The sequence below is a fragment of the Panicum virgatum genome, chromosome 3N, assembly GCF_016808335.1.
Source record: "Panicum virgatum strain AP13 chromosome 3N, P.virgatum_v5, whole genome shotgun sequence".
Taxonomy (NCBI): domain Eukaryota; kingdom Viridiplantae; phylum Streptophyta; class Magnoliopsida; order Poales; family Poaceae; genus Panicum; species Panicum virgatum.
In genome coordinates, this window is record NC_053147.1 from 18,408,259 (window position 1) to 18,425,409 (window position 17,151).

A 17,151-nucleotide genomic window follows, 5' to 3' on the forward strand; every position below is an offset into this window, starting at 1 on the left:
TCCGCCTGCCATCCCTAGTCGCTCTCGGCTTTATAAGGGCGGCCGCTTAGCCCCCCATCTCACCATATCCGCCGCCGTCTCCTCGTCCTCTTGGCATCCAGATCCCATCCCCGTCTTTCATCCTCGCGGCACCCTTCGCCATGGGTAATTGCACTCTCTCGCCCCGGATCTCCCCGCCTAGGCCTTGCTGCTGCTCCCTTCTGCTCCATTTACGATCTAGCCAAGAGGGTTTTGCTGACTTGTTTCCTTCTGCTTTTCGTTTTGCTGGCTGGATTTTGGGGATGCAGGCAAGATTAAGATCGGAATCAACGGTGAGTTTTTGGCTCCTGCTAGTAGTTCGTGCTCGTTTGGTCTCTGTGCGGTTGAATCTGGACTGATCTGAGTGGGTTTCTGCTCGTTCGCGTCTGTGATTGTGCTCAGGTTTCGGAAGGATCGGCAGGCTCGTGGCCCGTGTCGCCCTCCAGAGCGAGGATGTCGAGCTCGTCGCCGTCAACGACCCCTTCATCACCACCGAGTACATGGTACGCGCTTCGATCTGTGAATTTTGCTCGTTGCGGCCATGCGTTGTGTAGGTCTGGTGGTTTTTTTTGGGGAGGGGGGGGGGGGGGTGTTGTGGTGGTTTAGCGCCGATTCCTGAGCTACCGTGCATCATATGGTTAATCGTTGCATCCAGAGTTGTTCTACCTCGAGTTCCACAGATCGGGGGGGGGGGGGGTGGTGTTGGTCTTGTTGCTTAATTGTAATATTCTATCAATCTATCCTGGCAGTGGGGTATGGGTATGTGCAGCTTGAGATTTAGTGCTTCGCTCTGTGTTTAGTCTTGATAGGGTACCGCGCTGTGAATTTTGTGCCCTCTGAGATTTACGTGCTTCCCCTGTCCTGTGTAGACCTACATGTTCAAGTACGACACCGTGCACGGCCACTGGAAGCACAGTGACATCAACCTCAAGGACTCCAAGACCCTTCTCTTCGGTGAGAAGCCGGTCACTGTCTTCGGCTTCAGGTAGCTCCCTGTTACTGCTTCATTCAGAAATGGGTTAAGCTTTCTGTTGAAGCTGTGAGCTGATGTTTGAGCTGCCACAATTTGAAAGGAACCCAGAGGAGATCCCGTGGGGTGAAGCTGGTGCCGACTATGTTGTGGAGTCCACTGGTGTCTTCACTGACAAGGACAAGGCTGCGGCTCACTTGAAGGTATAGTTGCTGCTTGATAGTCCTATGGCTGTTATAGAATATTTGTAGTTCATTTGTGTATTATGTTTATGTTCTCCTGATTTTCTAAATGTATGCATTGGGTCGGGGGGATTGTATACTAGCAGGGGGGACAAATTAACTGTTGGTCCACTTAGTTGGGCTCAACAAATGGTGTGTTAATTTTTAGCAGTAATTTTTCTTATTTATTAACTTGCAGTATGCATGGCCTGTGCTTAATGGTAGCTTCTTGGTTCCCAATTGAGCGATTGTCTGCTTTTGACATGCTGTAGTAACCTGAGATTTGGAATATACTCTTGTTTAGTCTTACCAGTTTGAATGTCTATTAGTCTATGCTGTTTTAAGCATAGATACTGGGAGACTATGAAACAAGGTATTTTTTTTTGTCATGATTAGGATCTAATACGTGTAGTCTATACTCAATCGCTTTACTTCTCATGAAATTATTTTGAGCTGTGTGGTTTTCCCTCTTCTAGATAAGTTCTGATGCTTTCTCTAAGTTCCAATTGCCTGTTTCTGATAGCTGCATTTTCCTCTGAATAATAGGGTGGTGCCAAGAAGGTTATTATCTCTGCTCCAAGCAAAGATGCCCCTATGTTTGTTGTTGGTGTCAATGAGGACAAGTACACCTCTGATATTAACATTGTCTCCAATGCTAGTTGCACCACAAATTGCCTTGCTCCCCTCGCTAAGGTGTGTCGTCGCATCTTTTTGCTTTCTTTAGTTGTTTGTGCTCTTCTGGTGTAGATTGGTTATTAATTAATGATCTCTATTTCCATAAGACAGGTCATCAATGACAACTTTGGTATCATCGAGGGTCTGATGACTACTGTTCATGCCATCACTGGTGAGATTTGTTTTGCTGTTGAACAATCTTTTGTACTAGCATTATTGGGAAGGTACTTGTAGTTGGCTGAAAAATGATTGCATGATACTTCTATGTCAGCCACCCAGAAGACTGTTGATGGGCCATCAGCCAAGGACTGGAGAGGTGGCAGGGCTGCCAGCTTCAACATTATTCCCAGCAGCACTGGTGCTGCCAAGGTATATGATAAACTCACAATGTTGTACTCCGTCCTGAAATATAACGCATTTTTTTTGTCCTAAGTCAAACTGCTCAATCTGACCAAGTTTATAGAGAAGAGTAATAATATTTTAAATGTCAAATGAGAAGTATATTTTCATAATTTACTCATTTGCTGTGTTAGGTTTTGATATTTTTCTCTATAAATTTGGACAAACTTATACTACTTTGAGGATGGAGTATGCTGTGAGCTAATATTTCCTTACTTTTTTCCTTAGTGATTTGTTTGTAAAAAAACTGATTTGACCTGGTTTAGCTGACAATTACTGGTACAAATGTCATAACTTGCTTTACTGTGTTTGGGGGTTTCCTTAGTTTTGAATTATATACTGTGGTCCAATTTGGCTGAAATAACATAGCTTAATGAGCATTCACATACATTAGTATCCGGGCGTTAATGACGGAGGTACAGGTGCTAACTGATACCATGATACAAAACCAATACTCTTTTTAGTTAAATGTTTGGTTATTCCACCTCATTATTATTCTTGATGTGATTGTATCCATTCCATATTCTAGTAAATTTTATTTAAATTATGCATGCTGACTTTTGTATTAATGTGTTGCAGGCTGTTGGTAAGGTTCTTCCTGAATTGAACGGCAAGCTCACTGGTATGTCCTTCCGTGTTCCGACAGTTGATGTCTCCGTTGTTGACCTCACCGTTAGACTTGAGAAGGCTGCCTCGTATGAGGACATTAAGAAGGCTATCAAGTAAGTAGTTTTTTCTTGTTTATTTTTAAAGTTATTAAAGTTAAATCTCCATGAATATCATAATGTTTCTTGTTGGGATTAACCAATGCTATGTTTGACATGGAGCGAGGTTTCTAGGTCCATGATCCTTGCGTGGTTTGAGATCATGAAACATCATTGACTTAATTGCTTTGGAACAGGGCTGCGTCTGAGGGGCCTCTCAAGGGTATTATGGGATACACAGAGGAGGATTTGGTTTCCACCGACTTCACTGGTGACAGCAGGTACTGAATTTTGTTTTGGGCCCTCTTAGGAAGTAAGTCTGGTGATTCTCTGCTGTATTTCATCGTCATTTCATTCCTTCCACTCAGGTCGAGCATCTTTGACGCCAAGGCTGGAATCGCTCTGAACGAGCACTTCGTCAAGCTTGTCTCCTGGTACGACAACGAGTGGGGCTACAGCAACCGTGTTGTTGACCTTATCCGCCACATATTCAAGACCCAGTAGAGCATTTCCGCTTGTTGGTTCTATTCCCATGGGCTTTCTGGTGGTGGACCGGCCTGCTGCTTGTCTATGCAGAGAATAAATGTGAATGGCCTCCATATGCCAGGATTCATGATAAGTTGGGACATGGGTTGCCTTTTGTTTTTCCTATCTGCCTCCTTCCTGTAACGACGATGCCATTATGGACCTGAGTTTAATTTTTGGCTTCTGAAGAATATAAACAGGTGGTTGTAATTTTTGCAGTGCTGGTCTGTTTGTTGAATAGAGTGCTTGGTGATGAAAGTCTCGTGCTTGGTCCTGCTTCCTGAGTTTTCTGCTGTCTTGTGCATTCATCACGATTGGATCAGCTCAGTCTTCTGCCGTTAGATTTTGCCTGTGATGTCATTGATAATAGAGTTGAAAGGAAAAGACGGTTTATGTACAGGTAATGAGCAAGCAAATGATAGGAGTATTTCTCAGTATGGGATCGGAGAAGCCTGCATTGGTAAGGTAAGTAACAAATTTGGTGTTTTTTTCTTTAATATTCATGCAGCTTAATACTTCATTATTGACACTTGGAAACTTACGATGTTGCTTTCCATGTTAACTGGAGTTTAAAAATGTATGTTTTTGGTATTACCATACTTTCAAGAATAGTAAAAAGACAAGTAGAGTTTTTTTACTGAACGGAATTATCGTTTTGAAACATTTTATTTCCTTAAGTTTTCATAAGTATCTGCTTACTATTGTTTTCACCATAGATATACTTGTTGCTGTAAATTAAAAAAAATTAAGGGTAAAGACCGTCCTTACGGTATTTTCATGAAAGAAAGAGCTTTCTCATAAATGTCGAGAAAATCCTTGAACCTTCTTCAGCCTGCATCCCATGAGAATGGATGATCAATGCACATGAGGGTTGGCCAGAGGTGAGCCCTGTATCCCGTGAGAATAAATGATTTATGTACATGAGGGTTGACCAGAGGTGAGCCCAACTGTGCTTTGGAAATGGGCGGATGAGGGGTTTTTCTGGAGCAAATCCTAGGGTTCGAGCTCTGATCGATTGGCAGGACCAACCCCTGATCAGCCATAGCACATACTCACATATGTTTCTGCAATATGCTTTAGGGATCAGTATCAGTCAGCATGTCTATACATGAAACTCATTTTTCTTTGCATGTTGCTGCTTGGCTGCCGGTGAAAAAAAGGCACCATATCCTATGGAAACCAACATTCTTGTGCAAACTTTAGAAACCCCAATCAATACCACAGGATCCTCATCCAAGGGCTATGGACAAAGGTGGGTGATTTTAGCACTTAAAGCCCCCCCCCCCACTCATCCCACCATAATCCCAGTTTTTGCAAATCACCCCCCAAAGACAAGCCTGCACCGCTTGTTCAGCCCCCATCGGAGATGCACCTGGCCCGGCGCCGGCAGCGCGAAGCGGAGCAGGCGGACGTCGTGGGATAGCACCTTCTGCTGATGAGGCGGCAGGGGACCTTCTCGCGCGGGTTGGAGAGCGCGAAGGGCGCCGGCAGCGGAGACCTGCAGATCACGGCGGTCTCATGGATGGGGTGTCCGGGCTGTCGCTGCCATCGCCGGCGGCGACGAGCTTGCCGATGCGGGAGAGGGCAAGGAGCGCCTTGGCCTTGTCGCGATGCGGGAGAGGGCAAGGAGCGCCTTGGCCTTGTCGGAGTGGATGGCGTCGCCGTCGAACTCCTCGGTGCAGTCGGCACCGGCGTTGATGAGGATGATGTTCACGCCGCCGGGGTAGTCCTTGAGGTACGCGGTGCAATCGTAGACGTGGCCGTGGACGACAATCCACGCCGAGTCCCGCAACGCGTGCTCGCGCACCTCGGCCATGGTGATGAACTTGCTGGAGGCATTACTGGTGGTGGTGTCCGCAAGCGTCGCCGCGGACGTGCTCCGGTGGATCCCCGGCCGGCGCCGCGGCAGCGGCGGCCTCCGCAACCTCGAGGTGCTTCTTCCACGCCATCCACCCGCACGACTGGTTGCCCGGCTGCACCGTCGTGGAGGCGCAAGGGTCGTCGTGGAGTCGTGGAGGCGCGAGACGCGGCCGGCGGCGCGAAACACAGGCGGCGGCATGAAACGATGGCTGCGAGCCGAACTCATTTTGAAGCTCCTTCGACCAGACGACTCCCCGGCGACCTCCCTTGGCAGCGGCCAGCGGCAGACTATCGAGCTTCAAACCCTAGACGAGGGCGGCAGCGGATCGGGAGGAGGGCAGCGGCCGTTCGGGAGGAGGGCAGCTGGGGGATTTGCATAATTTTGGGATTAGGAGAGATTAGTGGGGGGTTATGTGCTAAAACAACCCACATCTTCTCCTAGCCATGGGATGGACATCCTGTGATTCTGATTGTAGTTTCTATAGTTTCCATGAGATGGTTAGTTTTCATAGGATATGTTGCCGTGAAAAAATGGGGGTGAACTAGAGAGGAATGGAAATGTTGAGGAAATCGATAGAAGAACAGTGTTTGGTAACCCAGTTTATATTGTAGGCGTGCCCCAGAAAATGCATGACCACGAGTAAGAGTTAATCTGTGCCTTGAATACTTTATGTTACGCTTCATTATTACAATGAATCAACCACTTCAATGGTTTTTATATCAGTACACGCCCTTAAATTTTTCAGAAGGATTATATGCTTAGGGGATCTCAATTATCGCCTCAACTTATCATATGAAAGGACACAACTTATCTCCAAACATGAACTTTTCTATAACTCTTCCTAATAGCAGCATTTTCGTTAAGATCAAAAGCGCTGCCGTTGTACACATGCGTATTCAGAATGAAGATAGAGAATCAATCTACAAGATTTTTGTTTAAAAAAAAAGAGAATCCACCTACAAAATTTAGAGTCTGTTAAAAATTTTTGCCTCCCCCTTTGGACACATGCATGCATGGAATATTATATAATTAAAAAATAAAATTAATTGCACAGTTTGGATGTACACGACAAACAAATCTTTTGAGTCTAATTATTGTATGATTAGCCATAAGTACTACAGTAACGCACATGTGCTAATGATGTGGTCAAAGGTCTCAAAAATTCGTCTTGCGGTTTCCAAGTGAGTTTCGAAAATTATTTTTTTAATTAGTGTCCGAAAATTTCTCCCAATATTTGGTCAAACATTTAATGTGACACTCAAAATTTTTCATTTCACCAACTAAACACAATTAACGCACAAAGAGTCGAACCGAAGAGATAGGCCTAGGCAATGAAATGAAAAAAATTTCCAGGACAAACATCTCCCTGACCGAGGACGCACGAATTTACAGCCAAGAAAGAGGGTTCTGCTCATTCAGAGTTCGGGCTATACGGCGGCAGGTTGGGATAACACGGCGATGCTTCTCAGATTCTTCCCCACAATTTGTAGGCAAAATTTGCCTCAGAACACCGTTTAAAGGTGACATTTGCTGTGCACCACAAAAAAAACTTGTAAGACACTAATAAATGGTGTACATTTGCTACGAGATACTGCCTGCATTATTCTATCCCATTTAATTGAAGAGCCACGGGAAATGACAAATTTGCTCTTGCTGCCTTATTTTCTTCTCCCGCATAGCTCTGGGTGTTGGGTAGTTCAGGTATGGAAAATTCAGGTATTTATAAATGCAACCCCAATTGAACCAAAAAAGGTATACCCCAATTGTCGCTGCTGAGAATGGGCGACTACTAAACTACTCGACTGCTCGTTTGTTGTGCGCTTGATCGGATATGGTCTATCACATGAAGACTCGATGATTTAGACTGGTTCGGGCCGGAAATGCCCTACGTCCAGTATGGGGGGTGGTGTTCTTGCTCTATTGCTCTCGAGCCCGGGTGCTCAAAGTTTAGAGGGGAGCTTACAAGCCTTTCAAGCAGTATGCTTTCTGGGAGTCGAACCTCTAGGAGTCCAACCCTTTCCTAGGGGGGGGGGGCTTTCACTTTTATAGTTCAAGGTGGGCCCCCTTGTTTACATATATCTATCGTGGAGTCGAACGGGGTGACGAAGGATGTCGCGAGCTTGTCGAATTCCTTAATCGCTATCTGGTGATAGCCCGAGTAAGCGTCTAGAAAAGATAAGATCTCGCATCCGGAAGTGGAATCGATTATCTGATCTATTCTAGGCAAAGGAAAAGGGTCTTTGGGGCACGCCTTGTTCAGGCTGGTGTAATCAACACACATTTTCCATTGACCATTTTTCTTCTTTACAAGGACTGGGTTAGAGAGCCAGTCGGAGTGGTAGACTTCTTTTATGAAGCCGGCAGTTAACAATTTAGCTATCTCTTCTCCTATGGCCCTACGCCTCTCGTCGTCAAAGTGGCGTAGTCGTTGCTGGACGGGCTTGGATCCCGGCAGAATGCGAAGCTCGCGCTCGGCGACCTCCCTTGGGATGCCCGGCATGTCAGACGACTTCCAGGCAAAAGTGTCCTTGTTGGCGCGGAGGAAGTCGACGAGCGCGAGTTCCTATTTGGCCGACAGCTGGGAGCCGACTCGCATCGTCTTGGACGGGTCGGCTTCGTCGACCACGACCGACTTGGTCTCCTCGGTCGAGACAAAAGTCGGTGCCTGGCTAGGCTTGCCAGGGTCAGGGCGACATTCGGTGGTGCTAGCGCGAAGCTGGCTGAGCTCCGCCGAGTTTGCGGCAGTGGTGGCGAGGTTGAAGTGCTCGCGACTGCTGATGTAGGCCTGCCCGAAGGAGCCGCTCACGGTGATGACTCCGTTCAGACCTGGCAGCTTGAGCTTGAGGTAGGTGTAGTTGGGCACCGCCATAAACTTGGCGTAGGCGGGGCGCCCGAGGATGGCGTGATACGGCCCCTTCCAATCTATCACCTCGAAAGTGAGGGTCTCGGTGCGGTAGTTGGTCCTGCTGCTGAACGTGACCGGCAGGTCGAGTTTGCCGAGCGGGTATGCTTTCATACCCGGCAGGATGCCAAAGAAGGGGAAGAGAGAGGCCCGCAGGCAGGCACGCGGGATCCCCATGGCCTCGAGAGTGTCGATGTACAGGATGTTAAGGCTGCTGCCCCAGTCCATCATTACCTTGGACAGGCGCATGTTGCTGACGACGGGGTCGACGACGAGTGGGTAACTCCCCGGTCGAGGGATACTGTCCGGGTGGTCATCCTGGTCGAAGATGATGGGCGTGGATGCCCATTTCAGCTTCCTGGGGATGGCGCTTCCGGCGTTGCAAACTTCACGAAGCCGCACCTTCTGCTGGCGCTTGGAACAGTCGTCTTCCAGGCCGCCGATGATGCGAGGCATCGGTCCACCTGGGGGAACGATTCCTCCGTCGGCTTCTCCTTGCCCTGGTCGGCGGTGGGCTGCTTGTCGCGGCCGTCGCCATCGGACTTGGCCGTCCTGCGGAGGAGGCGCTTCATCATGTCACAATCTTTGAAATTGTGACTCACCGGATAGCCGTGGTTGGTGCACGGCTTCTCCAGGAGCTGGTCGAAGTGATTGTTTCCTGGGAGGGCGCTTGTTTTGGCGGTCGTCTGCTGCGACTTCACCGGCGGCGAGTGGCCGGCGGTTCTTCTTGTTCTTCTCACCTCGCGGCCCGCAGAGGGCCCGTCGGGGCTGTCTCGTTTTGCCTCTGCCGCGGGCTGCTCCCGCATGAAGACGGCTCCAACTGCCTCCTCGCCAGAGGCATGGTTGGTGGCGATGTCTAGGAGCTCGTGAGTGGTACGCGGCTTCTGGCACCCTAGTTTGTGAACCAGGGTCTTGCAGCTCGTTCCGCCGAGGAACGCTCCGGCGCCAAACTGTTGCTGCTGAGAATGGGCGACTACTAAACTACTCGACTGCTCGTTTGTTATGCGCTTGATTAGATATGGTCTAGCACGTGAAGACTCGAGGATTTAGACTGGTTCGGGCCGAAAATACCCGCTGGCGTAATGGAGTAGTGTGCAGGGGAAGCTATCATTACGGCGTGGGAGGCGGTGCTCATTGACGCCCTCTCCTGTTGCGTCGTGTGGCCTGCACGGCCGGCACTGTTCCCTTGTCAGGGGGTCATGTGGATCACATATGCGCAGCGTGAGGAGAGGAGTGGGCGTCGTGGGAGCCTGTACGGGACCAGGCTTGACTGGCACGCCCGTCGTATGGGGTGGCAGTCTTGGAGCGCATGACCCGGGTCGCTCAATACGGCGCTGACCCGGGGGGCGCTAGGTCGGGAGGCCTCCACGTGTCCCCGGAGGGCTAGCTCTTGGCCACGTTGGGTGCTGAGGAAAGGCAGTCGCCCGTACCAGTTGGTGGGCTGTGCTGCGATGAGCCCAACGGGCTGTTGGGTTGATGCTATACGAGGCGGGACCGTTAAGGACCCCAGGTTTACACCCCCATCAGAGGCCCCCCGAGTGGCTTTGCGATTTTTGTAATCGTGAAGCCGCTGGACCTGTCTTGATGGTTCCCAGTCGGGGCGTCCCATCCGCCTGCTCGCGTGCCCAGCTTTCGGCGGGTGACAGCACTGGCGTGACGGAGGCGTACCGGTCTTGATGGCTGGTGGTCTGGTACTGCGTTATCTCGAGGCCTACCGGCACGTCCCGTCACCGCGCGCGTGGGTGCATCGGCTTCTCTCCCGCCGGGAATCGCTCCTTATTGGTGGGGCGTACGGTGGCGGAACCCCGAGTGGCGCGACGGTCGCTCGGCGCGTTGGGCCCGGTCCTTCAGCATTGAAGAGGGGCGTGCGGTTTGATGAGGACTTTTGGTGCGCCACGTTTGACCGGTCCGTTGGGTGCCGCGTCCGTTCGTGCCCACGTTTGCCTATAAATAGAGGCGATGTGGACGCTAGGTTCCACACAAGAAACATATCATGGAGATCTTTCTAGCAGTCCTCTTCCTCACACCCCATGCCCGTCCTCCAGAAGAGGGCGGGCACGTCCTATGTCTCTGGTGCTAGAAGAATGCTTGCGAGCGGCGGAGGATCTTCCTTAGGCATGAACACATCAACATGTTCATCCCGCCAACTGCTGTTCGGTGCCGAGGAGTACGAAAAATGCTTGCCGGAGTTTGGCAGGCCAGGCCACTGGTCTGCCAGCTCCCTCGCCAACCGGCGCGGGGGGCTCCCTGCTTTGCTGGCTGCCTTCTTGATTTCTCCTCGGTGTCGGCCCGGTGACCTGGTGGTGGTGGACCTAACCTGCCACGGGGGTTGCCCTTACCCGTCCACTTGCTGGTGCCGCTCCCCAGAGACTTAGGGTGGGTGCATCCTGCGCTGTTGGCGCGGAGCTGCGGACCTGCTGCCTCATTTTCCAGCTCCATCAGGAAGGTGGCGCAGTTTGGGACTGCGTTTTGTGGCATCGGGGGACGGTCGAGGGTTCCTCTCTCTGTTGGCAGGGTGGTCTTGCACCCAGGACGGGTCTCCGCATCTCTGTTTGGAGGCAAGCGATTATGAGTTGCGACTGGAAGGCGAAGCGGCTGAGACAAGGAGATCTTGGCCCGTCTTCCAGTGCCCGAGGAAGATAACAGGAAGCTACACCGGCGAGTGGTTCGAGCTAACATCAGCTCCGAAGACTCTCCTCGACGACGTCGTCTGCTTCCACCTCCGCAGGGGGTCTCTCGGCGCGGCTGGTGCCAGAGGAAGGCTAGCGAGGATGATAGAAGAACTCTTGCGACGCTCTTTGGCCATGTCCTCCGCCTTGGCACGTAGCAGCCGCTGCCTTAGCCCCCTTTTGTTGCTCCCCTAGTGGGAGTAAATGGATTTGATCCATTGTACCAATTGCTCTCCCGAGTCGGAGGCAGCTAGCTTTTGTTTGTTGTAATGACTTTTGGCCAATTGTCTTGAGAAGAAAATGAAATAAAGTTGCCCGGAGGCGTTTTTCATTTTGTCTGTTTATTTTACCGCACTATCTTTCATTTTTGTGCCTCAACGGTTAATGAGCTCCAATGCGATCAGTAGTGATCGGAGGAGGTGAACCCTACCACTTGACCTAGATGGCCCCGAATGGCGGGTTCGGTGAGCTCGATAATGGGTACGCCCAATTAAGGACAATCCTAGTGAAGTCCGCCCCCATCGCGGACGATAGGGTCGACGGAGCCCCATTGGGAGCACTCCATTGCTCAACGGCCCGCATCCCAGTCAGATGCCCGAGCCGTCCGCTGGCTCGGGGGGCCTCGATGGCTCCCCCCCTAGAGGGGATTCCGTGGGATGCTAGAGGCCGGATCGGACAAGAAAGTTTGAGACGACCCGTTTGCTGCCGTGGTAGGTCAGGCTTGGGCCGCTTGGTGCTCGTCTCGGTTTTTCTTCCCTAGCTCTTTTAGTCAAGGCGGCACGGAGCCCTTAGCAGACTGGCCTTCAAACCTCGGATCGAATCGTGCGGTTAAAATTCGTTTGAGGCATCGAAACAGTTCGCCGCCTTCCCTGCAATTGGAAACGAATGGATGGCGACGGATTTAGTTGAAACTATGGAGAACACACCCGTAAGCAGAAGTGTCGCGACTGTTGCCGCAGAGAGGGCCGCGCGTCCTGGCTCGTGCTTCGAGGCGTCGCTTCACTCAGGAACCACCGCGGAGTGATGACGCGCGCCTATTTAACCCCCTGTCGCCACCTCGTCTCCGTCGACACTGCTGCCTGTCAGTTTGCAGAAGAACAGAGAGAGAGAGAGAGCGAGGCGCGAGAGGAAGAGGAAGAGAAGAGAGTGCTAACCGCCTTCGTCGTCGTTACCGTGCCCTCCAGATGGCCGGCGGCAAGTGCCCGCGTGACGAAGAGTCTAGCGCGGCCTACCGCGGGTGTGCCGCGAGCCCTTCCGGGGGAGGTATCCTTCGGCGCCACTTTATTTCGTCTTCTTCGCATTCGATCCTGTCAGATTCTTATGGTTCCTGCATGATGATTATGGTAGGGTGGTGTCGACGGGTCCCTGCAAGTGGATAGCGGCGCGAGGTGGCTTCGGGCCGTCGGGCGCCGCCGCTGCCTCTGGCTCCTCTTCGTCGTCCGGCGCGCCCCCGGGGCGGGACGGTGTCGGGGCACCAGTGGCTCTGCTTCGTCGTCTGTTGCGCCTCCGGTGCTGGTCGACGAGGCGCCACCTGCCGCTGCCGCCGTCACGCCGGGCTCGCCTGAATCGTTTGCCACATCTTCGGAGCCCGGTCCTTCGGAAGTTCAGCCAGATGTGGTGGACCTTCCGCGCGAGTGCGACCTGGCGCATGGCCGCTTCTCGGCCGCCTCAGTCTAGGTCGAGCGCCTGCGGGAGAGCCTGCGGGTGGTCGAGGTGGCTCGCGCCGCCACGTAGGAGGAGGCGCGCGTGGCGAGGGACACCGCCACAGACGCCCAGGCCCGCGTGTTTGGTGGGTTTTGTTCTTGATCGTGCCTCTAGTACCTTGCCTTTCTTGCTTTTCATAATCTTTACCTACAGTGCTGGAGGAAGAGCTGGACGCTATTTGCCGCGAGGTGACGGACTTGCAGCGCCGCCTCGGCGAGGTGGAGGACCAACGCGAGGCCCTAGAGGAGGGCGCACTCGCCGTCTTCCGCGTGGTGGAGCCGCGTGTGCCTATGCGGGTTGACCAGCTCCATGCCCTCCCCGACATCATCCGTTCGGCGGTGAGGCTTGGGGCCCGTCGTGCTGGCCTCCGTCCAGCTTCGCACCGGGATGCACCTCAGGGGGCTCGACCTCGGCTTTCCGGTGACTTCCAGCACGGCGGTCCGTCGGGCGACCATGCTGAACTTTGCCTGGTTCGGAAGGGTTGTTGCGGCGGAGATGGATGTCGACGACATTCTGCAGCGCGGGGCAGGGCAGACCCTGCCCTGGATGGTCCGTAGCGGCCCGGCGGAGCGGAGGCGGAGCACGGGGCCAGCCGGTGGCCGTCTTTTTATTTTGTTTAAATATAAATGTTGGAAATGCTGGGCCCCAAGCCGTTCGTACGGCTTGGATGAACGGTCAGGGTGTTCGCCGTGTGTGCGATGCCCTACTTTTGTTAATATTTCGTTCAATTATTTTTCTCTCGCCCCATTTTTCGTCCTCGTTTGGTTTTATCTGATTTTGATTTTCTATCTTGCACTATTTTTATTTTTCCAAAACAACTCCGCCATTCGCTTTTCTGCTTGCTCGTGAACGTTCTTTCCTTCTGCATCCTTTCTTTCGAATCAGCGTGCTGATCGTAGGCTGCGACATGTAGCCGGGAGCTGGCCTAGAGGCATCAGTCGCTAGTCACCGTAGACCGTTACACGGATTCGATCGATCGGGTAGTTCGGGAAAAACGTTTGAGTGAGATAGAAAACACGAGACGGTAGAAAAAAGTGTGTCGTGTGACAAGGGGGAACGGTGCGCGTGCATTGCACAGTCCATCCCTGTGAGGCCCCCGAGCGCATTGGCCTGAGAGTACTCAGGTCAAGGGGCTATAGAGGCAGAAAACAGCGAAAAGTAGAATGGTCAAAGACCATGGTCTGGCCCCCGAGCGCTCCGAGCCAAGTGCAGTTGGGTCGGGGTGCTGGAAACCAGAGAGCATGTGCGCTGCGAAAAGTAAAAATGCAGGTATCGGGCCCCCCGAGCGCTTCCGAGCCGGGAGTGACCGGGTCGGGGTGCTGGAAAAAGGCTGCTGTGCTGTGCGGGGAGAAAAAATCGACAGGTGTCGGGCCCCCGAGCGCTCCGAGCCGGAAGTGGACGGGTCGAGGCGCTAGAGCGATCCGTTGTGCTCTTACGAGAAAAAACGACGCAACTGCTCTATGTTCCAGGTGTTGGTTAGAGTGTTACCGTCGGAGTCTTTTAGTCTGTAGGTGCCTGGGCGTATGACCTCTGCGAGAGCTTGTGCTTGTCCTTCATCGACAAGACTCATCGCAAGACCAGATCTCCGACCTACAGCGTCCTCTCTCGTATTCTCCTTTTGTGGTACCTGCGCAAAGTTTGTTGGTAAAGGGCCGGTCGGTTCGGTGTCTGTAGCGAAAATGGCCTCTCAGGCCATATTTCAATATAATGTTTTGGCGATTGATGACACACACAATACTTGGACTAATATGATTGTTAAGATGAACATTCCCAGACTTTTAGATTCAAGTGATGACAAAGAGAAGATAGACGTATCTAGGCCCGAAGGGCCGCCCCTACGGGGGTTCCTACCGATTAGCGGACGGGGGTCGAGGGGGAGCCGCCCCTCGCGGGTCTTAGGGCAGCGCCCTGAAAGCTCTTCGGTCCAAGGGACAAGAATTGAAGAGACCGTGAAGAAATCCAAGTCGAAAAGATCAAAACAGAGACAATTTACTATCACCGGTTGAACCGACGATAGAGAAATTGTATTCACCGGTGCAACAGACTCAAAGAAGGCAAAATCAGCAGAGTACGCCGGTTGAACCGACGTTAGTTTCTGAAGCGTCAGTGCAGTTGTCCAGAGACTCCATTTTTGGGGGGTTTCTGAGATTACATGCACCGGTTGAACCGACATCAGTTTTGAGAGCGTCGGTCGATTGAAGATTACATACACCGGTTGAACCGATGTTAGTTTTGAGAGCGCCGGTCGATTGATCAAAGTAGCCGTTGGAGCAGTAACGGCTAGTTGCTGGGAAAATACACTCACCGGTTAAACCGGTGATGACAAAAACTAGAGCGTCGGTTTAACCGGCGTTAAGGGATTTCGTCAGCCTTTTTCCCAACGGCTAGTTTGGAGGGTTGGGCTATATATATGCCATCCCACGGCTCATTTGAGAGTGCTGGAGACCAAGAAAATATACAAGAGCCAAAGATCATCTCCAACCACCATAGAACTTCATTATACATCATATAGGCTTAAGCACACTTGTGAGAGTGCTTAGTGCTTGTAATAGGGATTAGTTCTTGCGAGAGCTCCCTTGAGAGAAGTCTTGCTGAGGCAAGCAATCCTTGTGATCCATCGTGTGACCCTCCGACTTGGTGTGGAGTGGCAACGACACTTTGTGCGGGGGAAGAGGAGACCCCCTCCTTGGTGGAGAAGCTCCGTAGTGGATTTTGGCCGGGTGACCGAGAGAGACGGTGGCGGTGCACGAGACTCGGTGTCTTGTGGGCACTTGCCTTTGCTTGCCGGCATCGCCTTGGTGGCGTAGTGCAAGACGGTGATCGGAAGAGCCTCGGTGTCCCGTGGACGTAGGCGTTTGTGCCGAATCACGTTACATGACCGTGTCTACTCGGGAGTTTGCATCCCTCTTGCACTTACATCTTTACTTACAATATTATGTTTCCGCATTTACTCTATCTTGCATGCCTTTACTTTCCTAGTTAATTTATTTCGGATTGGCTATAGGTTGCAAGTATTTTGGGGTAAGTAGAGAGTAGCAAAGATAAACCTTAGTCATAACTAGCATATATAGGACGTGTTAGGTTTATCTTATGCAAGTAGATTAAGCCCTAGGTTAAAAAGCGATTAACGACCCTATTCACCCCCTCCCCCTCTAGGGTCGGACACCCCGGTGATCCTTACAGTGTCACCAACCAGGCTTCCTCTAGGAGTTCCACGGCGTCCCTTTGGGCCTCGGCTGCTGTTTTTGAATAAAATGTTTTGACTCTCGGCGCGCCGTAGTCCAGGTCAGAAGGGAGCACAGCCTCGGAACCATATGTCAGAAAGAAGGGGGTTAGCCCCGTCGAACGGTTAGGCGTGGTGCGCAAGCTCCAGAGCATTGCCGGCAGTTCGTCCACCCAACGACCCGCGAATTTTTTGAGCTGGTAAAAAATTCGCGGTTTGAGCCCTTGGAGGATTAAGCCGTTGGCTCTCTCTACTTGCCCGTTTGTGCGCGGGTGTCCGACCGATGCCCAATCGATCCGGATCCCTTATCCTTCCGCGAAATCTTGGAAGTATTGTCCCGTGAAGTTGGTTCTGTTGTCGGTGATGATGGAATTGGGCACGCCAAACCTATAGATGATGTCCAAGAAGAACTTGACGACCTCCTTGGAATCGATGGTAGTGATCGGTTTTGCCTCTATCCATTTGGTGAACTTCTCGATTGCGACAAGTAGGTGGGTGAACCCTCCTAGTGCCTTTCGCAGTGGCCCGACCATGTCCAGACCCCACACGGGAAATGGCCACATTATGGGAATGGTTTGTAGGGCTTGGGCTGGCAGGTGGGTTTGTTTTGCATAGAACTGGCAGCCCTTGCATGCACGGACAATTTCCTCCGCGTTGCGTAGGGCCGTAGGCCAGTAGAAACCTTGTCGGAAGGCTTTTCTGACGAGGGAGCGTGGTACAGTGTGGTGTCCACAGATCCCAGCGTGTAGTTCAAGAAGAAGTTCCTTGCCCTGGGCAATGTGGATGCACTTCATGAGAATGCCAGTTTTTGAGGGGGTGCGTTTGTAGAGCTCGCCGTCGATCACGGCGAACGTTTTGTCTTGTCGGGCAATCGGGCGAGCTGCATTGCGATCCTCAGGGAGGACTTCCTGGAGGAGGTAAGCCAGTAGGTCGGTTCTCCAGTCCGTGTTGTCTGCTTGGCCTGGGTCAGACTGACCGATGGCCAGGCATTGCGGGCCCCCGGGTGCTTGGTCGGGGGCAGGGCTGGTGGGTGCATGCTCTGTTTTTTCCGCATGCTCTGTTTTCTTTGCTGGGATCTTGTCCGCGACTGGCGGCTTCTCTCGCGCTGATGGCATGTTCAAGTCGTTGATGAAAACACCACTGGGCACCGATTGGCGTTCGGCGGCCATCTTTGCTAGAGCATCCGCGTCGGGATTTTGTTTTCGCGGGATGTGATGAAGCTCCAAACCCCGGAACTTCCCTTCCAGCTTTCTATCTTCTTGGCAGTACGCGTCCATGAG

General features: G+C 52.0%; 1 protein-coding gene across 1 annotated transcript; it reads left to right on the forward strand.

Annotated features, from left to right (window-relative positions):
* Positions 1 to 3,787, forward strand: LOC120664810 (glyceraldehyde-3-phosphate dehydrogenase 2, cytosolic-like). Its single transcript, XM_039944158.1, has 11 exons — positions 1 to 144; positions 288 to 311; positions 421 to 521; positions 888 to 1,003; positions 1,092 to 1,191; positions 1,756 to 1,902; positions 1,996 to 2,056; positions 2,156 to 2,253; positions 2,863 to 3,005; positions 3,185 to 3,268; positions 3,356 to 3,787. Exons 1-11 carry the CDS (start codon positions 141 to 143, stop codon positions 3,489 to 3,491), a joined length of 1,014 nt encoding a protein of 337 aa, XP_039800092.1. The 5' UTR covers positions 1 to 140; the 3' UTR covers positions 3,492 to 3,787.
* The last annotated feature ends 13,364 nt before the right edge of the window (positions 3,788 to 17,151 follow it).

What these genes read in the sequence shown, in the direction of transcription:
- LOC120664810 (XM_039944158.1), top strand. An exon ending in GATTAAGATCGGAATCAACG is followed by an intron (nt 312 to 420) that starts GTGAGTTTTTGG and finishes GATTGTGCTCAG; the next exon opens with GTTTCGGAAGGATCGGCAGG. An exon ending in GACTTCACTGGTGACAGCAG is followed by an intron (nt 3,269 to 3,355) that starts GTACTGAATTTT and finishes CCTTCCACTCAG; the next exon opens with GTCGAGCATCTTTGACGCCA.